At 42.1% G+C, this 26,601-nt stretch overlaps 1 protein-coding gene across 1 annotated transcript in view; it reads right to left on the bottom strand.

The window, feature by feature from the left end:
- LOC308319753 (NT-3 growth factor receptor-like) overlaps positions 1-26,601 on the bottom strand; it is a gene marked incomplete at its 5' end in the record, with an annotated part of 201,336 nt that overhangs the window by 31,702 nt on the left and 143,033 nt on the right. Inside the window, one exon of the mRNA XM_080769935.1 lies at positions 2,685-2,873. Within this exon, the coding sequence (XP_080626061.1) occupies positions 2,685-2,873 (189 nt within the window). The remainder of the gene's footprint in view (positions 1-2,684; positions 2,874-26,601) is intronic.

Here is a 26,601-nt window from a genome sequence, read left to right as displayed (position 1 = left end):
CGCCTAGTTAGGTAAGAGATATTTTGTGTTTGGACAGGGGGTCTCCCTGTCTCTACCATACTATATATTAAAAATAATATAAGGCACTGGAAATCCCCTCCCAACCACTTGTCAGGATACCAATTTGATCCTAACAGAAGAGAGAACTCACACGGGATACAGGATTAACAACTGAAATTGGGTGTGAGAAAGAAATGAGCAGAAAAAAATAAAAATGGAGCTGGAACACTGATGAAGTTTATAAATGGGCAGGCCTACTCTTTTCTCATTCTCTTTTCTTCTCTTTTTTTCCTTCTTTTCCCCCCTCCGTTTACTAAAGGGCTGGAGAGACGGGGAGAGCCCTGTTACTGAACAAACACTCTATCAATGATTACTATCAGAATATAAACTTAATATAAACTTTTAACTTGTTTTAACCAAAAAGTATCAATTACCCTACATTTAATTTCTCTGCATGTATCCATGGATGCACTACCAAGAAACTAACAAATCCATATCAGTGATTTATAGTGGAAATGTGTATTTTAGTATATTGTAATAACTGATATAATTAGATGTTTTGCTGATAGACTATTTGCCAGAGGCAGAGCCTGTTGTTTCTGATGATATGTTTCTGATGTAATTGTGAGCCTTAAAGTGGTCTTAGATTATTTTCCCACAAACCCGTATGCATGAACACGTCCCTCAGGTTCTGAATGAGCGTGTGTGTGTGTGTGTGTGTGTGTGTGTGTGTGTGTGTGTGTGTGTGTGTGTGTGTGTGTGTGTGTGTGTGTGTGCATACAGTAAGTGCATGTGCGTGTGCAGTGTGTGCGTGTGTGCGTGCGTGCGAAATGGACCCGCTGGCAGATAGAATTGCCATTAAATCGGGGGGTCCGTAGCATAATGCGTGTGAATTTGGGGGTCCATGAAATTAATATGTTTCGGAATCACTGCTAGAGCCGTAAAAATCCTCCCTTATCTGGGTCACTAGCATATGTTTTCAAATGGGGGGTCCGTGGTCTAATAAATGTTGATCTGGGGGTCCTTGACACAAATACGTTTGGGAACCACTGCCCTACAGATAGCTACACCTGCTGTGCACACTGCACAGTAAGTCACAACCGTCTCAATAGAAATGCAATAATCCAAAACAATCACATAGACATTTGCTATCATCCGAAACCGCTTTGAAGCCTCACATATCACACCCTGGTATAACACAAAGTACAAATACAACCATGCAAAGCTGCCATGTTCTAGCTATTTACATTTTTGACGTTCCTCCAACGTCTGGCTTTTGAAAATACCCTATATCTCGCTGCATCCATACAGTATATATATATATATAATTTGGGACACAAAGCAGAGACCCTAGCTCTTCTCAAACTGCAGAGAAATCGCAACCAGCTTTGGAGCAAGCTGATCTCTCTGTGATTGCTTCAGAGCAGAACTGACATGACATTCAGTTCCCACCGGGGCCAAACCTAATAACAGCCTAGAAATGGCTGTAATACCATAGATTGATGTACCCACAGTTAGCAGCCGTGTTACAGTTAGATAAAACTTATTTATTCCACTTGGTAAATGGTGTTCACATACAGTACATACAGTACATCTAAATAATGCTAGCCTCACATTAAATCTATACTTTTTACTTTATAATGTATAGTAAGTGTAGTTGTATCTTACAATGTACATAAACCATACATTATATATGTTTAAATAGTGTTAACATGTAGAAGATGTATAATGTATACTGTACGTGGTTCATGTAACACGAAATAGTAACAAACGCCCATAGACTCCAGTGCATTCAGTCAACTTCTGGTTCAGGGCTTTGACACTATTCGGCAATAGAAGTCTATGTAGAAGAGCCACTAGCCACGTGAAGTGAACAGAGATGGCGCATCTCTCTCTCTCTCTCTCTCTCTCTCTCTCTCTCTATTGAGAGAAATATATGACTGGAGCGCACTGATAAATTCATAGCCTTTAATATGCTGTAACAAAATGTGTGTGCATACTGTATGTGAATGTGGGCCAAACAAAACAACCTCTCAGGACCTGCAATATCCACACACAACAGGAATTATGATATTGTATGCCATTATGCACAAGCAAACCATTGCTTTGCAGCTTTATATAAATCTCTCCTCGCCCCAAAATGTGGTGATATAGACAACTTAGTGCTAGGTAAACATATTAGATTGATTCACAATTTAAAGTTCAGGGTTTTTGTATTTGCATAAGCATAATGTGTGGTGTTGTAGATGTACTTGGATACTGGTTCATGCATTTCTATCACCTTTTGGACCAATTATCCAATGAAACTGTTACCTGTTGGGACTATACTGTGCCTATGGCCAATTGTGGTACAGGTGTCAAAATGCAATTTTTTCTCCTTTTTTTTACTGTATCTATTATCACATTTGAGAGAATTCCACGCCCAGGCCACAATGCAAATGTATTTGTGCGTATGGAGTAAACAACTATGTGTGTGGGTTCAGGTGGCCAAGTCATTATGTCAGTATGCAGAAGTGCAATTCACGCCTGTGCTTTGTGGCCATGATAGGTCACTGCTTTGACCTCTGCGTTTTCAACCAAGCTCTGTAGCTTTTCGACCACTCATTCGGACATATTCACGGTGAAACAACAACAACACAGACACGTGGCATTATAGTATTATATAATTTAGTCTTAATACTTACAGCTGGCCAACTTGTTACAGTTGTGACCGTGTCTGAAATACTGGGGGTTCTCCACCACAGGGATGCGGGTCATCCCTATGACGACGGCGTCCGCACCTGCTTCCAGGGAACACGGGGTGATGATACCATGGTTGACGTGATGAAGAGGACTGGCAGAGTCTTCCTCACCACTGATCACAGCAACGGGACCTGGAGAGGAGTAACAGGAAGAGGAGGATGACAAAGAGGACGATCTGGTAAGCAAGTTAGAACACATTTACATGAACAATTCAATCATACCTACCACCATTCTACCATTCTGAAATTGAATTTAATAATATTTGGTCTGCTGGACAGCTGACAGTAGGCTATCTTTACTCTTAAAAAAAATAGAATATATATATATATATATATATATATATATATACATACTGTAATAATAAAAATATATAAATATATATTTTTTTTGAGTAAAGAGAGCCTACTGTCAGCTGTCCAGCAGTCCAAATATTATTAAATACATTTTCAGAATGGTAGACCTGAGGCCTACCATTGTGTGGCACATCTATGCACAGAATGTCTATGTGCACAGGCTTCTGTTTGTGGCCTAGAGGGCATCTGAGCATGAGCGGCACTACAAGTCTTACACTAAATGCGTTCGGGAAACCCAGCCAATGGTTCCGCGACTAAATAGATTTAGGGATCCTTGACATGAAAATGTTTGAGAGGCACTATAGAGAGGAGGGCAGAATGCTAAAAATAATGTTCTCCCTTTCTGCCCAGCGACATATTTTTCCATTTATTCAATATTACATTAATATTTCAGTGGGAATTTCTGCCCTTTGCCCCATGCACTGCTGATGCCAGTGTGAACTATAGGTTTGAGTATTACTACTGCGGCTCACAGCATCACGTCTAGGGTTTAATATTTTCCCGGATTTAGCTCATTTTAATTCCCGGGAATTTGCTGACCTTTTCCCGGGCTCCCGCGGGAATTCCCGTCAGAAGAAAAAGAAAAGAAAAAAAGTGCCCATCAAAATGCATTTATATGTATAGATACTTCATATGTTCAATAGAATAGTGATATTTTTTGGTTTAAAATGTTTTATTTGAACGAAATATGAACATATAGCCTACAATACAATTATTAAATTAAAATATTAATAATGTATAGGCCTACTACTCTATTCAGAAAAAGTGACACTTAAGGAGTTTGCACTAATGTCTTTCACCCTTTGAGCAGTGGGTCCCCTTCTCCGCTGCAGAGAATGTGATCATCCCGCTTTGAAGTCTGATTTGGTGTTAAAATAGCCAGCACGGCCAGTGCACAGCACACTGACTATTATATTGAGAGAGAGAGAGAGAGAGAGAGAGAGAGAGAGAGAGAGAGAGAGAGAGAGAGAGAGAGAGAGAGAGAGAGAGAGAGAGAGAGACACTGTGTGCTGGTGGTTATTATAAAACAAATTGTAGCCTACTCATCTTTGTTTGTGTTCCGTTTCACGTTATTGCTGAGTGATGCAGGCAAAAGCAAAAAGGGGTTTAGTAGTGACAATGTCCATCACGGGGAAAGGAAACTCGTCGCTCCGTCCGTAAAACACACAATTCTCACAGTGATGACTGATTAGGCTAATGATTGACAGTTGCAGCAGCTTTGCGAGCGTGCCTGAAGATGTCTGTCAGTCAGACATTCATATTTAGCAAAAGTGTATATAAACTCTGTATCTGGTTAATTGCGGGAGGATGCAGGATTTGCGGAGTCCCGCTGATTTTATCTTGACTGCCCGTGCCTGCCCGTAGGTATTTAAATACCGCCCGCGCCACCAACATTTACGTTGGGCCCCGCTGGCTCCAGTTCCCAGCCCTCGAGTGTGATCCATAATTCCATATAAATATCATCAAACATGTTTGAAAATGATGAGAGGGTACAGATTGGACATTTGATCACTCGTAGATCAGGGGAACGAATGCGCACTGTGTGAAAACGAACAAGAAAAAACAACAACCTCCGGGACGACGGGTCCTGAAGCCATTTCCCGGGCGGTAAATTGCGTGCCCCGGGTACACACACTGGATGTGATTCCACACTGGTTGGGGAGCCCAAACATTACAGTTGCCCACACTGTGCACACACACTGTCTGCTTGCTCAGCATACCTCATCATACTGCCACTTAAAAGGGCAATACATCTCAAATAACTATTACAATAATCGAAGGTCCAGCTGAACTAGGTTTGCCTACTGTAGTTTGACTTTGTAATATCCTTTACTACTACTGATTGGTCAATCGCTGAATTCAGAGGTGAGTTGTCTTGATAATGACAGCTCCGCTCTGACCGCTGCCTAATCAAACCCTCTGAGCACCAGCTGCGCTTGATATCCTGCTGTTTCCAACATGACAGCCATGTAAACACACACACACACACACACACACACACACACACACACACACACACACACACACTTTCCTTTCTTTGATCAGGCACAGTCTGTGTTTGACTGGCAGCCATGCAGCCTCTCTTGTCATGAACAGGGTCAAAGTCAACACTGCAAAGCATAGTTTCAATCTAAACACAGAAAGGAATGGAAACAAAAATGGAGGAGGAAAGGTACAGGAGGGAGGTTTGGGAGAGTTGAAATCATGGGGAGAAATAAAAGCGAGAGGGAAGGAAGCAAAGACGGAGGAAGGAAGAAGGGGGCAGGGCTGGAATCGTTAATGAAGGAATAAAGGAATGTTAGGGTGTGTGTTAAGGGCACTGACGAGTGTGTGTGTACAGAATGTGTGATGTGTGTGTGTGTATGTGTATGTGTATGTGTATGTGTATGTGTATGTGTATGTGTGTGTGTGTGTATGTGTATGTGTATGTGTATGTGTATGTGTATGCGTGCGTGCGTGAAGAAATAATGCATTTTGCTACAGCATTGCTATGGAAACCAGTGGTGAAGTAGACCCTGACACCAAGCAGAAAAACACTGATGTATTTAGTCATTGATTGAATAAGTGCATGAGTAAATAAGGTTCTATTTGAAGCTGTAGTGCTGTGTATAGGCCTGTGTTCCTTCCAACCAAAACAGGTACGCCTGGCTCTCCTCATGGCTGATGGCGTGTTCATTAGTGCATCATGTGCATCTGTTAGAACTTGTTGTGTTGTGTTGTGTATCACACAAAAAGAAGTAGTGAAAATATTCACACACACTAATATATTGATATATTTAGACCCCCAAATGTGCAAGTCATTGTATGCCAAAGAAAAGTAATATATTATATTAGCAGAATTCAAGTAGGCAAATGGGTAGGCGGGTTTCTGAACTGTCCACAGCCCTCCTCTGAGACACAGACGAGTAGACAAAAATGGTACCATATTATAATGAGCGTTAGTGAGAACCAATTATATTAAGATAGGTTACAAATAGTTGAAGTCTTCCTGTAAAGCAACTGTAATCTGAATAGATGTTTATAACAGTAATGTTAGTGAGCTCGATTTATTTATTCATTCATCCGTGAATTGGAGGCTAATATGGCTGACAATTAGCTACGCAAATTCAAGCTTCACACTGTTTTCAGGCTATACGGTCCGTCTAGGGCCTGAAGCACTGACAAATTGAAGGCACATTGAAAAGTGATGTAGATCTCTAAAGACATTTGGATAATTAAGCAATATTACACGAGAGTGTGGTTTAACGTGATTATTGCCACGACAGTGATGCGGTCAGGAACGAGACATAGTCGAGTTCCGCAAGCATCACCCTCGAGTGTAATATTGCAATTATACAACAGTTACCCTTAAAACTAAGAAAATTGCTGAAAAAACATATTTTCTTAATGACCGATAATGACCGAGTCACTACGACCTCAAATGTCCCAAGAAACTAGCTAGCCTAGGCACCTAGTTTGCTGCGCTCTGGGAAAACAGAGCAGCTGAATTCTTTGTTTTGATTAGGTGTGGAGTGGTGCTCGTTTGATCCACGGCTAGAACGCTGTTTCAACCAATCAGATTGCTTCCTTGAGACTTGTGGTATAATTGAGATTACAAAATGGTGTTTCTGTTCACATCAATTGGAAATTATTACAATTAGGCCTATGTTTTTTTTTCTTCTTTTCTTTACAGTTTAATTTAATTTCCGTTCTTCAAACGGGTCCGGATCCCTTACTAGACGCGCCTATTCTTTTGTGTCATGCTGAATACATATTATTGGTGCACTGTCAACCAGCGAGGCACAATGAATCATGTTAAAATACAGCCGGCCGAGTGAGCCGACTGCCCTCTTATTTGTGATCTAATCTCTGTTCTGTTCTGGTGGCAGGAAGTTGAGTCATTCTTTCAAAGATGTGAATTTGTTTATCTTGCCAATTCCAACGACGGATTGAATGACTTCCCTCCTTTTCTGCCTGACTTTAGTCTTCTAAATTATCGTTTTGTCAGAAACATATGCTTTTCATATATGACTACTGTACAGGCTGTCACATTCTCACATGCCAGGCCATTTTGTACTGAAAACGTATGTCTTTATACCAGACGACTTTATGAATCATACCTTCAATCACTTGAAAAGAAGAAATGGAAAACTACCACCAGGTCTAAATACTGTATTTTATTTTATTTATTATCCTCGCTAGGCCGGAATGGAAAAAGGCAAGGGATACGCGATTATTATATTATTTTAGCTTGTGTGAGTCTGTCCGTCTTATCTTGGGCATCGCATCGGTGTGAAACCTTGCATGCACAATGCACACTCCTGGGTGACCAAGGAAGAACCTCCACCCGTGCACATGTTTCAAATTACTCTTCACAGTGGTAAGTAGGCCTACACAAATCTCTAAAGTAATGTGTTCAAGACATATATGTCAGATTTAATTCCATTGACTACAATTAGCTCCCAAACTTTGCGGGAGTGGCCTTTTTTGCACAAAATGCCACAAATGTGTCCGATTGAAATCGGTGAAAACGAGTGCAACTTTTTCCACTCCGACTGGTTTTCCAATCATACTGTAGCATATATACTACTGACGCACTCGTTGGACTTCTGAACATTGCATCACAAAAGATAGGAATAAATAATAACTATAACTAAAAATACACCGCATGGATGCACCTGGGACGTATCCTCAGTGTTTTATCCTACGGTCAAGACCCCTCACTCAGGCGACCCAGCCGGGGTGATCAAGTCCCGACTTACGTCCCAGTAGCTACCCTCAATCAGTCCCACTAGGGCAAAACCAGGGCCACACAATCCGTTGGAACTACTCCAGAACTACTCTGCCAGGGCTGGGAGGTACACTTCTGGCGCATGGAAGGACTAGGCTCTGTGGGTTGACTCCTGTCCGGGCCCCTCCTACTTCTCACCAGGTCCACTCCTGCGGGGTGCAGGGAAATGGTGCTGTGGCTCCGCTTGCTGCTTGCATGGCCCTCCTAAAGGCCTCACGAGGGCTGTTGGGCTTCCTCCTCACGGAGGACACAGGCTGGGGCGCTAACTAATCTATATGGGAGAAAACATCTCTTCTTTAAGATTATCTTAGATTTTTTTTGTAGAAAATAACGTGGGGGAAAATGCAACCTTTTCTACCTTCCTTTTTCCTTTTCACAATTTCAATCACAGTGATACAATCGTCTAGACCAGAGAGAAATGACTGTGCTAACTTTTACAGTCGCACTCTGGGTCACTCTGGGTCACACGAGAGAGAGAGAGAGAGAGAGAGAGAGAGAGTGTAAGTAAGTAGCCTTGCCGAGCCATGAGGCCCATAGGACAGGAGCCTATCTCCTGTTTCTGTAGCGTGAGGCAGCTTGATGTACAAGTACACCCCCTGGACATGACGCTAGTATGTCGCAGGGCAGGGCTCGAAATAGCAACCATTTTTGTCGCAAATGCGCATGAATTTGAACCTTTGCGACCTAAAAATATATTTGGGAGCACGAGTGCCACTACAAATAATTACTGTGGTGCGCCTGGCTACAACGATCGATTGTACAAAAACGGGCGCTCTGAGCCGCTCTCTGACATCCACTGCACTGCTCCTGTCTGCTAGCTGCACTAGCACTTGATGCTAACAAACCAACGTGTGTAGTTAACTACTCTTTGACACAACGGTACGGGACAACGTTGAGCGCTGCATCGCTCACATTCCAGAGCGCCTCGGCTCGCAACTTCACTATGTGTCAGAAAGTACATTATTTCAAGGCAGCGATTCAGAAAAGACCGGAGCCTCTAGCCAGCTAGTGGCGGACCGGCATGTGTGTGTGTGTGTGTGTGTGTGTGTGTGTGTGTGTGTGTGCGCTTGCAAGAGAGAGAGAGAGGTAGGGAATGAGAGAGAGGGAGGGAGAGAGAATAGCAGACCTGTAAGTGTTTCTACCTGGTTTCTACATAGCAGCAGTATTGCTACTTTTACTTAAGTATAACATTAGAGTAATTTTCCAGCACTGAAGTGGTAGGCATAGTGAGTAGGCATAGCTATAAATACCATGTTTTACATAGAAATTATTTTATATTAGAAATTCTAATTATATGATCTAAATAGGCTATGAAGGTGAAAAACACAAAACAAAGAAAAAGAAAACGGGTGATGTGACTGGCCGGAATCAGTGTAGACTAGAGGGTCCTCAACTGGATATGTTTGATGCCTCAGCCTCTTTGAAGAGATGGATGGATGAGGGACAGAAAGTCTGGACACTACATTTTAAATTCTGGCATGTATTTTTATACTTTAGTCATTTTATGTTATTTGTAAACCACACGTTATATTATTGTTTTTATGAATGTAAAAAATCGATTACATATTGGTGCTCCTTAGATTTTGGTGGGTGCTCCTAATTTTTTTCTGGTGCTCCTTCATTTTGAAATTGGGAGCACCAGTGCTACCAAGTAAAAAAGTTAATTTCGAGCCCTGTCGCAGGGACTTACCCCCAATCCAACCCTTGATGCTGAGAGAGAGAGAGAGAGAGAGAGAGAGAGAGAGAGAGAGAGAGAGAGAGAGAGAGAGATGGCTTTACCTACAGTACTTGGACTTTTAACGCTTGTTTATATATATATATATATATATATATATATATATATATATATATATATATTGATTACGCTTCACAACTCTGTTCTGCTATAGAGCGCCACAGTCCCTCCCCGTTTCAGAACGAGTGGCCCAGGAAATGAATCCCAATGCATTTTTCCCATAGGCTTTTCTTAAAGTATTTATTTAAGGACGATTACACCGCTGACAAAGCCAACTTGGATCGTGACAAATCATGACAATGAACACAATATTTTGGGCCGATCAAATCATTAGAAAAAAGAAAATAAAGGCAGGAGACAACACTATTTGTTTTGTTTTTCTTCTTATAAATTCGGCCCAAAACATTGTGTTCATTGTCATGATTTGTCACGATCCGGCGTAACCGTCTTTAAATAAATACTTTAAGAAAAGCCATATGGGAAAAATGCATTGGGATTAATTTCCTGGGCCACTTGTCGTTCTGAAAGGGGGTGGGACTGCGATGCTCTATAGCGCCTGTAACACTCCGGTTCCGGTGCGATGAAAAAATCCGGGGAAAAATCGTAAGTGAAATGTCCGCTGGCTTATTTTGTCTATGAATGAATTTAGAATTAGCACCTTTCCAAACATAGTTACAACGTGCTTTACAGACAGGTTATAAACAACAATCATGAACAACATCAAAACATCAAGAGCATCATAGGAACGAGTCTATGGGAATGGAGTTTTTAGAATCTCCACAAGGAGAGGATGGAGTTCCTCACTCGCTCAGATGCCTATAGAGATTAAAAACAGAGACTTTCCAGTCAATGTAGAATTTTCTAATCTGCCTCCTTCATCTCTAAAGCTGTGGTATGTTTTGGTACGAGAGAGAGAGAGAACACATAGTGCCCTGATGTGATCCTGCAGTTTGAAGGCACATTTGCTAATTCACCCCTAAACCAATTGATCACCTTGACAATTACCTGTTTGTCAGGGTTTAGAGGTCAGACTAATTTATTCTGCAGAGAGGCAGTGTGACAAATAGAGACAGAAAGAGAGACAAAGAAAGGCAGAAAGACATAGTACACAGACAGAACAGATGACCGAGCAGTGAGACAGTGAAACAAGCAGACTTGCATGCAGATGGCAGTGAGATGCAAACAGAAGGAGAGACAGACAGAGGTAAAGACACAAAGAGAGGGCCTTCATCTCCTGTGGAGTTAAACTGATGTATTTCATTACGAGATTGTCAGAGTGCTTTGACCAGGGAGCCCCTCTGAGAGCCTGTGGCTTTGATGATGAATTACCCACAGCATATGGTTATTATGGATTACATTATACGGAACCATATATCACATACAGCGTGAATATACAGGGCAATATACCACTGCGCTACAAAGACAAAGAACAGCACAAGCATCGCTGGTCTAGTGAAATGGATAGTGCACCGACTGAGTAATGAATTAAGAGAGCACATTAATATTAGGATTATTATTAATATTAGCACATTAGGCTAAGTGAACTTCGCAACGTTCAACACGGCAACTTGCACGCTTTGGTGTCTCTCGTGGCTCAAGTTGGCTTGACAGTCTAAAACTGTACTTTATACCCTACTACTAGCCACAACCATTTCCGTGCTCGCCTCTCTGATCACTGCCTTACATTATGTGTACCGTACATCTGTTTGACAGCAACTTGTCACATTGGAAAGGTGCAACACACACATTGATTATCAGAATTGTTCTTCTTCAAAATGGGGAAGCATTAGGAGCAGAAGTGGACATTTATTTCAACAGCTCGGATAATACAGTAAAATGGTTCCACTGATAACTGTGGCAGTGATAAGGGCTGCACAACTTTTCACTCGCATGTAGAAATCTTAAAACTCACTCGCTTCTTGTAGAATGCAAAAACCAATGGAGAACCATTTGTCCTGGGTCGCCTTTACACTGTCTCCCTCTCAGCTTTCCTGCTGTCTGTTTCTCCTACACTATCTCTCTCAGCATTGCTGTCTCTCCTACACTGTCTTTCTCTCAGCTTTCTAAACTGCCTGTCTAAATTAAAGAAGAAATACAAAGGGCAGTTGATTGCCCACTGACCTTTTAGTCAACAAGACAAGCAAGTCAATGGCAAACACACTAAACTCATTAGGCACAAAACAAACTATTATTCCTCACAGCTGAACAGTCTAAATACACCCAGAACGTGCATTGCATTTATTCTCTGGTGACTTTCTATTTTTTTCAATTATTGGTTCATTCTTTCCTTCCTACTTGCTTGTTGTTTCTCCCATTCTTCAGAGTTACTTATTCTATCGCTTCCTTGTTCAGTCAGACACTTTCATTTGGATTTAAACATGTATTGCACTGATATTGCATTCAGTTTGGTGGTGTGCTTTTGTCATAATAATCTGAGATCACAACAACACCCCCCCATATAGCAGAGCCTAATATCCAGAGTTACTGTAAATGAACATTAGATAAGATAATAAATTATGTATATAACAACAATCCACAGAAGCGTACATTTAACATAGTGGATGATAACTAAATGTCACAGGGAGGAGGCTGGGGAGTTGCAGGTCGTGTGATCACTGACAGGGTGCAAAAACACTGCTGTGTGATCAATGCTGAGCATTGAATGAAGAGTGAATAGCGTTCTGCTTAAAAAAATACCACCTAGAATGAACCATAAGGATTGAGGGCATTATGTGTTAGCTTGTTAGGAATGAGAATGGATGGAGATTGAGTGAGCTGAGCGTGGAGAAACTGAATGAATTATCCAATGCTCCATTTTTGCTACTGTCACGGGTTGCTCCCAGGGCTCGATAATTAACAACAAACTGGGAGCTACCCTGACCTAAAAGACGTGGATGGTCGTGTGTGCGTGTGAGCGTGCATGTGTCAAACTAAATCAAAAACGGCACCGGCCCCCGTATCAACAACACCCCCGGTCCACTCACCCGTTGGCTACGGCCAGCTCTGTCGTTGGCCCACAGCCGAAGCGAGGTGCTGGATCGGTAGTCGTTCAGGTGCGGGGATAACAACCCGCTTAGGTAATGTTGTTATAGCTTTCGTTGGTTTTCTTCTGTTTTTGTTCCCCGTAGGGTATTTTCTCTTTTTATATATTAGTCGTTGCACAGCGCTGACACAGGATGGCAACAATTAAGTGACCGCCAGTAAACTTTCCCACTACGCGAAGCTCCACTATACTCCCAACCCACTGTAAACTATAGGCCTACGTAGGACAGCGCTATCCATCCGTGGCTTATCTTCTAGTTCAGTGCAGCTGGTCGGTGGCCTTCGTATGTGCAGGTCGGTAACACTGAATCGCGTCCCCCTAACAGTTGCCTCACTCCTAGCCCCTCTCGGAACCCTACATAAAGCTTTTATGAAATTTTATTTTCGCTTTAGGTAGGGTCCCTGGTCATGCTAAGATTTTCCAATGCGATTGTCGGAACGCGGATATACACAAACTCAACCTTTCTTCGATCGGCGCGCTATTGCGGCGCTTTTTATTGTGTTTGTTTACGGATGTGCGAACTATAAGTACCTTACATACCTCTGATAAAATCTCCTGTGTCGCGGAAGCCGTTAAGTATTTTTAATCCATGTTTGATTAAAAATGTCGCTTTGATTTCTTCTTGTTTATTTACCGTTTATTGTACCGCCTCTCGATGTGCGGTTGGCTTTGCGGGCTATGTCCCTGCCTCTGATCTGCTCCGTCATAGCTGTAGCACCACTAGCTAGCCAGATAGGCGGTACAATGAGGTGTCAATAAACAAGGTAGGAAGAAGCGACATTTTTAATCAATCATGGATTAAAAATACTTAACGGCTTCCGCGACACAGGAGATGTGTCGGTATGGTATGTAAGGTACTTATAGTTCGCACATTTGTAAGTCAATACATGAATAAACATGGTAAAAGCGCGCAGAAGTCCGTCTCATGGCGTGTTTACATTGTATTTGTCTGTGCGTAACTGGCGACAGCCCAGCGTTGAAGCAGGACCCAATGGGTAAAGTAAACAAAGTATCAGAAACTTTACTACATTCGGGTTCTGCTTGCGGGGCTACCTCACTCCCTACACACCATGCTGTCCAAACATTTCCTCCGTCTCCCGTCCCGTTGTGATGACGTCTATTTTATGACGTCGTACTTCCAGTGGCCGGCCTCCAATGTTGTGACGTAGAGGCGGTGCCAACATAATAAAACAAATAAACAAACCATGTGTGCATGAGGTGGAATGATATGACTGATGTATGTGAAACCCTCTGCTGCCCCAGAGCACAATATCCTAACACTACCCTAAACCCTTACATTGTTTTTACTCAAAGTTCTAACCATCCCTCCTTCCTTCCTTCCTTCCCTCCTTCTTTCTTTCTTTCTTTCTTTCTTTCTTTCTTTCCTTCCTTCCTTCCTTCCTTCCTTCCTTCCTTCCACCCCGCTGAGTTCCTTCCTCCCTAGTTAGCCATGAGGAACTGTGACAAACACTAAGCAGCCATGACAGTCAATATTTATGGTCCCGGTGTGAATGTAGGTTGTGGAGAATTTATAGTTGCCACACAAACCGTCTGCTGTGCATTCTCTGCACTGCAGTGTATAAGGCACACTGCACAGTGAGGGGTAGGGCAGTGAGAGAGGAGGGACAGAAAGAAATGCCATAAATCGTTCATGTTGTTTTATTGAATTCTTCTCTGTTCATTTACATTACCAGTCCAGTACTGCTCCTCGATAGGAGCAACTCTTCTGTCTGAACTGGAATGTAAAGGTGCAGTACATTGTGTGTTGGTTATAATATATCTCTGTCTTTCACTGCCGCCGAAACCCTCATACACGCATTCATCACATCCCGGATTAACTACTGCAACAGTATACTCAATGGCACCACCTCCAAAGTCCTCAACAAACTACAACACGTGCAAAACTCTGCTGCCCGCCTGCTCACCAGTACACGCTCCAGAGACCACATCACACCCGTCCTCCACGACCTACACTGGCTTCCCGTCAAACAAAGAATTCACTACAAAATCCTGCTCACCACCTACAAAGCTCTCAATAACCTGGCTCCCCCCTACCTCTCCGATCTTCTTGAACCATATGTCCCCCCCCCCCCCCCCCGCTCCCTCAGGTCCAGTGAAGCCAACCTCCTGAAGGTCCGCAAGGCCAAGTACCGCACCTGGGGGGACAGGGCCTTCTATGTTTCGGCCCCCAAACTCTGGAATGAACTCCCCAACCATCTCAGAGTTGCTCCCTCTCTCCTCTCTTTCAAAACCTCACTCAAAACCCACCTCTTCAGAATAGCTTTCCCCAGCTATCCTCGTTTATCCTTTTATCTTTTTAACCCTGTATCTGTTATACTTTGTTTTTTTTCTCTTAATAAAGTCTGTTCCTAGTGTTCCCTTGTAAAGCGCTTTGGGTATTTAGAAAAGCACTATATAAATCTGAGCTATTATTATTATAAAAAATTGGAACCAATGAAAGGTATTAAAAAGTGCACCTAACTCCATTAGACCCTCAAAATGTCTGTTGAAGCAGCTAACTCCACCACCTATCCCCCTCTCATGCAAGTAATTGACAATAAAGTCACATTTCCAACTTTGATGATTCAGTATTGCTTTGTTATAAAATGGTTTTCTTCATTTTCTCTGAAGATGTTTCTAGTTAGTTTTTGTAAATAAAATCGTTATGGATACAGATGCTATAGTGAAAATAGCTTATAGATAAGCTATATACGGTAGTGCTTAAATGGTTATGGTTAAAGGACATCAAAGACCTCCCTAGAGGAACAGAGGTAGAATGAAGGAACTGCCATCTTGAAGGACACCTTATTACCATGAAGGACACAGGATTTTCTTTTACCTAAACAACCACAGCATTCTATTAGTATCTGCTCTGAATCTTTAACGGCAAATTGAAAAGGCTGAAGTGGATCCGCAGACTGTGAGAGATGTGAGAGGCAGAGCCTGTTGTATTGCACTCCCAGGGTGGTGTCATCACTGCACACAATTCAATAGATTGTTATGGTGGCAATGACACTGGAAACTGTGTGTGCGTGCGTGCGTGCGTGCGTGCGTGAAAGAGAAAGAATAATAAGGATGTGATGCTGAGAGCCGCAGTAGTAATACTCAAACCTATAGTTCACACTGGCATCAGCAGTGCATGGGGCAAAGGGTAGAAATGCCCACTGAAATATGAATGTAATATTGAATAAATGGAAAAATGAGTAAGAGTGCGTGCATGTGTAGTGGGTACGTACACGATTGCATCTTTCTCTGTACCTATGTGCGCGCACACACACGCAAAGGGTTGCACGCACGCAGTTACACATCAAACACTGAGCAAACACTCAGTCATATTTATTGTAGTGCTATATGAGACTGAATGGTCATCCAGACCCTGAGCAAGTGGTACAGAAAGCAGTAAATCAACAGGGGAGAGAGAGAGAGAGAGACAGAGACTTATGGACTCATGACTGTAGGACTTTTGGTGTGTCTAACCAGACACATGCCACATGCCTTCCTGCCTTTCCCCCTTGCCAAATCTCTGTCTCCATATTTTGCCTTGATTTCTCTCTTGGCTCTTCCACTTGTACCCTCTCCATCCCTCCTTTTTCACCCCCAGGGTCTTTGGTTCTTCTGCAAAGTGGCAGTTAGTTTGTGTTTCGAGCTGTCTTCTCCAGTCATACCCAGACCCAGATGATGACAGACTCAGATACTACAGTGCTTTTACAGTTTTACATTTCATGCTTTTTATCTTGACTCTCTCATATATAGATTGATTCGAATGCTTGCTTAAGGACACACTGACAGCAGACTGCTGCCGCTTTGGGGGCAGAAATGGTCTGTTAGTTAGTGGACCTTGAAACGGTTCATTCAAAGATCTGTCTGAGTCAGAAAGCCACTGTGCTAAAAAGCAGGGCTGATGCTTTAGTCCAGTGGTTTTCATGCCGAGGACCACCACATTCGTATGCATTTCGCTACAGACCCCCCATCTGAAAATGGTTCGTGCCAGGGACACCTACAGTACAGTATACATAAATGTGCTGTTGGTAACGTCTTTCATAAATATTTAAAATAATTTCAAGATGTTTTGAAAAAAGTGGATCTACAAGCACAATCATCTACAAGCATATGAGCCTCTTTTATTACCTGCTGTCCTGGAAAAATAAAGTGAGACTGGGGAGAGCACAATATAAAGACAAAGAGGTTCTTATGGTGTAAATCAGCTATTTTGAAATAGTTAATGTATAGGGTTAAAGTGGTTAAACAGATTGCATGCTTTTTTAACTCTTTTTGCTTGGGACCCCCTGAAACCCCTCAAGGACACCTGAGGGTCCCCGGAACCCACTTTCAGAACCACTGCTTTAGGTTGTTGTTTGAGGAAGCCTACTGGGTGTAGGCATATGTGTTTATAATGTGTGTGTGTGTGTGTGTGTGTGTGTGTGTGTGTGTGTGTGTGTGTGTGTGTGTAGAGGCGGGACTAATTAAATAGATACACGGCACAACCCAACCCTCCCCCCCCCCCCCCCCCCCACACACACACACTCAAGTCAACCTTCACGCTCCCCTGCCTCATGCGATCTATGCATACAGCATATCATCCTCTTTTATTATACCTGCTACAAAGAGAAAGTGAGATTGGGCAGAGCACAATATAAAGACGAAGAGATTCTTATGGTGTAATAAAGCTGTAATGAGCCTTTGGAAATGTATCCATTGCGGAAGAGATGCAGGGATATGCTTTATAATACATGCAAATATATGCATCTGGTCATACATTAAGTGACTGAATGCAGCAAAGGGTTGTAGGATATATCACTTGCTTAGATCAAACAAACAGTTTTGAAATACAGCTTATGTCCTGAAAACTGAAGTTCTGAAAAATCACTTTTCACATTTTCTGAGCTCATCCACATGAACATTATAGCCTTCTGGGCATGTCACAATAGGTGACCTGCAAAAAGGCAAACATTCTGAGAAAATAGTAGATTTATAAGCTCACAACGTATCACGTTGCGCCGCTTTGATTATTTTTAAAGAAGATTTGGGGATAGTTGTTTTCAAAGGACCATACCAGTGGTCTGACATGTGTTGTTCAGTGGCTATCACTGGCTGTCCTAATGACCTATGGATGTCTCAGGATCGAAGCATTGGGTTTTCCAATAAACATACCGTGACTTTTTGCAGTTGAAGATGGTGTGCGTTTCTTCTAAGTGTATTCTCCCTGACGCACCTGTGGTTTAATGTAGGTGTGCTAGCTACTGTGCATCTTGCCTTTCTTGACAGTTGCTGCCAACCAATTTACAGATCATATGTCTGAATTTTGAAGAAGCCACTGGCATGAAAATCAACATGCAGTGACTTAACACTTGAGATACAGTATAGGCAATACAGCTTTCATCTATCAATACATTTCCATGCATTGTAAGCATGGATTTAATTGAAAAGTTAGATTGTCCATGGGCTGGACAATAAAAATAGGTTTATAAAAAAAAATCTTAATTGTCAATGACGTGTATTGATGCCTGAATGGTACTTCAACTACATCTAAAAGTGAATATTGTGCATAGGATATAGCACATCTCAGCATAATGAAACATACATTAAGGATATATTATGGATATATTATGGCTGATCACGTGTGACTCTTTTTGATACAGAGACCAACTGTTCAGGGGAGGAGAAAAACTGATTTTTATTATTTTTATTTTTATCCAAAATGAGTTAATAGCAGGCAGACTCTTCACATACTATAGCATGTCTGAAATAAATGTCAGAGCTGAAATTGACATGTGAATATGAAATAAATGCTTAAACATGTAGCTAAGTAGGTGTAATGTTAGAGCCCACATAAGTGAACCTTTCAAGGCTGTTTTCTCATTGATTGATTGATTGATTGAAGTAGGCCTATTTATTAACAGTTTGTAGAAAATCAATGACTTAGCCTCGTTCAGAAACGGTCACATTTGGTAAAGTGATAGACCTCGCTCTCTGACTTTTGTAAGGAGAAATGTTGGAGCAACAACCCTCCCTGTCACCCATGTTGTCATACCCCCAACCACTCGCCTTCTGCCCATTTACCCTGCACACAATGAGGCCGTTTTCTCATCTTGGAAGCCCCCCTCAGTGCTCTATAAGTATTCACATGGAATGGATTCTGGCAGTTGGTGAGACCTGTTGTCGGGGAGTCATCAGATCGTTAAGAATTTCACACTGCACAAGTATCTTGAAATCTATTAAATTGGCTGCCATAATAATAGCATTGTGATTTTCAAATTCATACTATACGATTGATGGCCGACAAGGGATAACACACTGCAACTATGTGATCCAGATCCGATGACATATGAGCGAGACTGACTTGATTGTCATTAAATAACTCTCTATGTCTCTCTATCTTACAGAGATAGCATTTTATGTAGACATAGTACTATATAGGATATATGCATAGTTTCATTATATAGATATTCTATTGATACGTTATTAGCTTACGTATGATTCATGATAACTACTTTGATGTATTGCCAAGCTTTTTGTTCTTGCTTAATGTAAATCTCTCTGGTGTCTGCTAAATGCCTAAATTGTAAATTGTTACAGGAATACACAGGAACACACAACAAAAACAATGTAATTTAATGTAATGTGCCTGAGAGCGAGACAGGACGCTAAGGATTTTCATTATATTTCACTGTATCTCAGGAGCAAATGCGCACGTGCACGTATGCAAACACACAATGTGGTGACACGTTGTCACCAATGCCAACTGATTATGTTGCACTTGCCCACAAGAGTACACGCTTGGTAGAGTATATGGACAAACTTGTTTGTCCATACACTTAAATATTTTGCATAGATTAATTAATCATATTCAAATGATGGACATTTGTTGGGAATATTGTTAAATACGGTAATAGCAAGTGCAACAGATAGCATAAAATATCCAAAGTTGTATTTTGAATAGTGTGAATATATTCTTACCAAAAATGAGAAGCTTTATTTCTGAAGAGGTTGACAACTGGCCAAACTATGACAACTGGCCAAACTAAGGAAGGGATAACTCATTTTGTAGCTCTGATACATTCATGTGAGATGAAAACATTTCAATGCAAATCATTTCAATTATTCCACATTCTCTCCCATTACAGGCAAAAAGAAAAAAACATGACCCAAATTGGACCTGTGATTATTTAAGTTTAGCAAAGAAAACCAAATTAATTGGAAATTAATGGTAGACTGTATCTTTGTATATGCCCGTGATGTGAGCCGAGCGCAGCATTATGGGCAGACTGTTACAAGATCAAAGAAAGACAAAGAATGAGGCAATGTAGGTCACATTATCTGGTTCATGATGATGACTGGAGGACACAGAGAGGAGACACAAAGTGACTAATACCGGCAATTAATTAATACACACACGGCACATGTGCACACACGTCGAGCTTTACCACTTTAAAGTGCTGCCATAAGCATATAGCAGCAGCACTGAAGGAGAGAGGGATGGCAAAGAGACCGGAGAGACCGGAGGAGATCTTGAATAAACAAGAAGGTGGCCACACACACCAATAGCTAGAGTACCAATATGTATTAGGACAGCAGGTAAAACAGGAATATCCAACGTTTCGGCGGTTAAGCCTTCATCAGGGTGTGTGTGTGGCCACAGTATGTCGCCGTGTCGGTATGATCATATGATGAACTTACTCAAATTGTGGATGGAGGGACAGACATAAAGACACACACACACACACACACACACACACACACACACACACACACACACACACACACACACACACACGACTCTCCCCTCTACACACCATACAGAGGGCCTACGCTGCTCTGACTCTTCCCTCTACACACCATACAGAGGGCCTACTCTGCTCTGACTCTCCCCTCTACACACCATACAGAGGGCCTACTCTGCTCTGACTCTCCCCTCTACACACCATACAGAGGGCCTACTCTGCTCTGACTCTCCCCTATACACACCATACAGAGGGCCTACTCTGCTCTGACTCTCCCCTCTACACACCATACAGAGGGCCTATGCTGCCTCTGACTCTCCCCTCTACACACCATACAGAGGGCCTATGCTGCCTCTGACTCTCCCCTCTACACACCATACAGAGGGCCTACTCTGCTCTGACAGTCTGACTCTCCGCTCTACACAACAGAGGGCCTACTCTGCTCTGACTCTCCTCTCTACAAACCATACAGAGGGCCTACCTCTGAATGGAGACACAGTTCCAGCTCTGGGAAAAGGTTCTCCTCACCTGTAGTTTCCTCTACCTTTATACTGCATGTGAATCACAAGTTCCATGTCTTCCGTACACATGAATTTCAATCCATTGTCTCGGGAAACAATCCACATAGTATACTGATATCAGCCCCAGCATATCAGCTACTGCTCGTACATCCACCAAGCTTTGACCAGCTCTACATCCAACATAGTTCCACTCCACTGACCACAGTCACACAGTCTGTGAGTGCTGATGAGTGCTGATGTTGGACTGTGTTATAGTTCCAAACAGAAGTCCTTCCAAGACTCAAGACAAGAGTCTACAAGTGGCAGGCTCCACCATTGTCCAGTAAAACCAAACAAATATTGAGACAAAGCAGGCTCTTATCCAGTTCACCAGAGTTCATGCTTTAGGGGGAAAAAAGTATTTGTAAGGCGACAGTTCAACCAAAGTACACATCTTCATGTCCATTAAAGACAAAGCTAAGTGAAAAAGAGGGCGCAGAGCTTAGAAGGAACCCAAAGGCATCACCATCATCCCATTTTCTAATTTGAACAAACCAAAAACCATTGCCAAAAGAATGACAGAAATGTTAAACTTAATTTTCCAGTTCATGATTCACTTTTTTTGGGGAGAACATGCAAACTCCACACAGAAAGGCCCTTTCGCCAACCCTGCCTCGGGTATGGGCACTGAGGACACGGAGGAGAGAACACACCTCCAGCACCCACAGCGTCCCCAGGGGGAATCCAACACAGGATCTTCTAGCTGTGAGGCGACAGCACTACCGACTGTGCCACCGAGCCCCCGCATGATTCACTTTCTGTAGAAACTATTACCCTAAAAATGTCTTGCTCTGTGTGTTTTTTTTCCATATTTACTTTGGCTGACTCTATTTGGCTGATTTACTTTGGCTGACTTGATTTACTCATCACCTCCACCTTGTTTGCCTGCTGGTCATTTCCCCCCTTCAGTTTCATCTGCTTGCCCAGTGCTCTTCCCATCTCCATTTACTCATTCTGTCTTATCTTCACCATTCTGGCACTAAAATCAGGGCAGGACCTGATCTGATGTCCTTCCACCCCACAGCCAAAACATTTCATGTTCTCTTTTGTGAAGAGGTGTCCCATTTGGACGGGCTTCAAGCACATGCACACGAGTGTGCTTGAAGCCCAACCACGGTGGGACACCTCTTCACTATAAACTAGTTTTAACTTCGAGCACCTCATCACCACAAGGACTGGAGTCATCACCTATTTGTATCTCAGCAGCACTCGGGTCACCTCTGTTCTCATGTTCACTGTCACTGTTGTTGCAAACATTTAATCAAAACCATCAGCGCTCAGTTTAAAAGCTATAACAAGCTCTTGACTCCTCCCTTCTGAGCTTATAGATCGGCTATTTGCTATTAGAGTGCAACTGTGCAACCAAACATAACAAAATATATAGCTGCAAGCAGCGATAAGAAGGGACCAAGCAATAAGCCCTTTTAGGCAGACGAGGCATGAGTTATGCCTGTTCAAAGTGCGTGTAATCGCTGTTTGCAGCTATATTCATTGACACCTGTACAAACTTCTCTTCAACTGGGATTTCAGATAATGGTCCATAGATTGTGTGTAGAACGCAAATTGCTTCGATGTGTTCTGCATGAGTCAAGGCACATTTTGTGCTATACGCCCCCTTTTGGCCAATTGGAGTAAGACTGGTTTCAACGCTATTTGGCATTACCATACTGTAAAGTTTCATGACCATGCGAGCCTGCATGTAGGAGCAGGAGAGTCATTTTCATAAAACTGCAATATTAATTGGCTCATACAAGCTTATTATTTCACTAAAAAAAAATGACTCCCGATTTTTTGGTCGATATAGGTCCAAAGTTCACGTGTAGCAAGTTTCGTGAATTTTGATCAAAGATCCCGGGAGGAGATAGATTGTAACATCATATAATTCATATCATTCAAAATGTTGTGAGATCTAGAGGTCAGAGGTCAAAAGACACAGGCATGAGGTGATGCATATGCGTATCAATGTTTTATTGGCAACTTTCAAACGCGGTTCAAAGTTAGCTCCCCTGTTAGCTATGCCTGTTCAAAGTTAGCATTTTCAATTTAGTGCTATAGCTCCACCATTTGGCCAATGGTCATTGGCTTTGCGTCTTCACTGTTTGGCATAGCCCTCTACCATATTGCCGCGTTTCGTGAAAACGAATAGGCCCTTCGGGCTTGGTCCCTTGAAAATACTGTATGTTAGAATTTTAATTACATTTGGTGTACATATTTTTGGGCAAATCTTTACAATTTGTAAATCTTTGTCACAAGTTTTCACTTTTTGTTTTCAAAAGGGGGAGAATATAGCACATTTATAAGCTCACAACACATGCAATGCGTGAGCTTCATGCAGTGAGCTTGTAGATCCACTATTTTTGTATGTATTAGCCATGCGAAAAATTATATAGGACTTAAGTGGTTAAGAAAATGTCCTCCGCTCTACCACCCCCCCCCCTTCCTTCCTCCTACCCTGATTACATATTAGGCTATACATATTAGATCAGAGTGGAGTGAAATGAGCACAGCGTGTATGAACTGGGAATTGAATATTGAATTCCCTTAGCTATTTCGTGATAACCATGAGCAATGCCAGTAACCATAGTAGCAATGCACCTTACTGCTGTAAAAATATATATACAACCCGCCTTTGCCAAGAAGAGGGAACTCGTCTTTCTTTAATTTCATTTAATCGAGTAATGAAATTACCCCCACCACACTGTATAGTGGTGCAGGGCTGCACTTCACTTCCTCATGGTTGCCAAGGTAGATGGAATGGAGGTAAGGTCACCAACGCTATTTTCGCTATCATGATTCGTGGCACCAGGGGAGCCAAACTACACCCGCAAGTTTGGTGGAATGCATTGGAGTCAATGAGAGTCCAGTGACCAGCTCATGAACAAACACTATTTCTGAATAACTGACAATAACGTTTGTAAAGTAATCGCTTCTGAAAAATAACAGAAGACATATAACACATTATTGTCTGCTGTGTTGCTTTTCGATGTGTACACTGTAATTTTATAGAGGTATCTAAAGAGCAAAAAGTATGTTTCTGAACGTGCCAACTATCGCGAGACTGTCCGCCGTTTCCTGTCTGGCAGCCAAATCTCGTGAGACCTCAGAGACAGAAACTATACATGCTGCTGTTTAGATCCTCAAATAAAATCATGAGCTGTTGAAGCCATAGGTTATTGCTGGCTCCATTCACAGATGTATTCATGTAACTTCCGGTGCAATATTTGGCTCCCATGAAAGTGTCATACAGACACGTGACCATGACATTTCCTTCTCTAAACTTCTTTGATGGTTGCCCAGGATCTCTTCTTCTACTTTGGTATTTTGCACATTTGACTGGCACTGGCCTCATGATCCCACCTAGTGTAACGGGAGGGAATGTGTTAACCACTACTATTACATACGTTGTTCACTGGGGTCCCCCAGGGATAAACCAATACAATCAACAAAATAAGCTGATCTGCAAGCATCCAATGTGTTACAACACGGCACGTTGTGAGCCTGTAAATCGACAATTTCCGTCCAAGAGATTTGGTATAGAGGGGGGAAAAAAATTACAGACCACTGGGGCACCCCAGTCAACAAAGTATAGGCCTACAGGCTTTAAGACAGTAGTTAATAAGCAAGCAGATGATATCAGAAGCTCTTTCTCCAAGCTGTCCGCTAATCATTCGACTATACCCCACCTATTGATATGATATGCATGATACTGTATGCAACCACATACTGTATCATGCCTTCTCTCGTCTACTTGACACTGAAACAAGTGGACCACTTGTCCACTCGACCGCATCCCCTTCTTGATATTCCAGATTATTGCTGCTGATCTACTCCATGCACCATCATCAACTTTTTTTCCAAGTCGGCCATCCCACCCGAAATTGCATTCTAAAACAAAATGCCAGAACGGCATGAGGATCCGCCGTCGTCAAGTCAGCCAGACTTACTCCACTCCGAAGACACCAACTGTTAACAAACCACTTAAACCCTACTTAGTTGACCGCCAAAAATAACCCACCCCCCAAACTCTTGAACCGCATTGTTTCTAACTAGCTCCCTCTCACAGAACAACCTTCTGGATCCCAAATCTCAGGTGGGCATTCAAACATGCTCATTCCTCTGAAACAGCACTCTTCACAGATTCTGAGGCACTCTACGCCACTCAGCCTGCCTCCCACTCCTCAATACTCATCCTTGTTGACCTACCTGCAGCGTTTGATACATCATCCCATGGACAGGTCTGTCACGATACATTGTCTATAATTGATTTAATTATGTTTTTAGCATTGAATATCGGAACATTATGAACACAAATTACTTTTCTGACAGGCTTTGTAAACAAAAATTGCACAGGCCAGATATGACAAATGAATTAAATATATAAAGGAATGACTGACATACACCTATTTAATAATACTTTAATATACTTTCAACATGTTGCGGGCACAATGTGAGCTTGTAGATCAGCTATCTCCGCTATTTTATGTAATATGTATGAACATTTTGTATGAACAATGGAAACCATTATGACGATTAAGGCACTTATTGTGATTAGGCGATTATGTGATAATTCTAACCTTGGCATAACAGGGAACTCAAGTGGTACTCCTCCAACAAGAAAACATAGCTCTTCAGACTCCACCTAGCACCTATAACCCTTCTTATTTCATCAGTGCTTGTTGCCTGCTTAGCTTTAGATCCTAGTTATGTTATCCATAATGTATGTTGTTTACTTGTTGTTATTCGTATGCGTGATGTTTCCTTGACTACAGACCCTAAGCATTTCGCTATTCTAGTTATTTTGTAGTACTAAGGTAATTGTTTTGTCTCTCTGCACTATATTCACTTGACTACTCTGCTGGTTGACTCCATGCAGCTTACTCTGACCGAGTTGTATAGTTTTGAGCCTTGTGGACTTTGTTAGGGGTAGAGATAAATACGGTAGACTTTCTGTGAGAGAGGGGGTCATCTCATGATGTGGTCCTGTTCATTGTGTGGTCAAGCGCACACTTTTTCCTTCGCTGTCTCTCTCACTCGTACTCTCACACGCCGGCACACACACACACACACACACACACACACACACACACACACACACACACACACACACACACACACACACACATGCATGCACACAGCAGCAAAAGCAGTCCAATATTTGCAACAATTGTATCAAAATGATATATAGCAAGCAACAGCAACCCAAAGCTATTCCGAGATGTCTGTGATATTGCAACAAAAGTTTCAACAGCCTGAAATATGAGATATGCCCGGAGGCCAAGCCCAAATCCCAGGGTGGAGTTAATAACAACACACAACAAACAGCACTGTCCATGGTCCTGAAACATTCTACATTCTATCAATATATTATAACAAAATATAATGTTGGCTGATACATGCAGTAGCTTCTTCTCTTCCATTTTTGTCTTAACATTTGCTACTTGCACAGATATAGTTCACACAATGTTGTACTGCACATCATGGTGGTGAAGTATACGGCCATACTGTAATTATAATATAAAAATAATATGATAATACCCGTCGACCCCAGCCCACAGGTTGGGAATGACTGGATTATGAGTGAAACATTATTATTGGATAAAAGTCTCTGATTGAGACACATCGCCATCCTCTTTCTGTCTCTATTCCTACTGATTTGCCATCTTTTTCTCTAACTCT

This window comes from Protomyctophum bolini (genome assembly GCF_963924005.1).
Source record: "Protomyctophum bolini genome assembly, chromosome: 1".
NCBI lineage: Eukaryota > Metazoa > Chordata > Actinopteri > Myctophiformes > Myctophidae > Protomyctophum > Protomyctophum bolini.
Note: the sequence above shows the minus strand (reverse complement) of the source record. Positions and strands in the feature narration are given on the sequence as shown.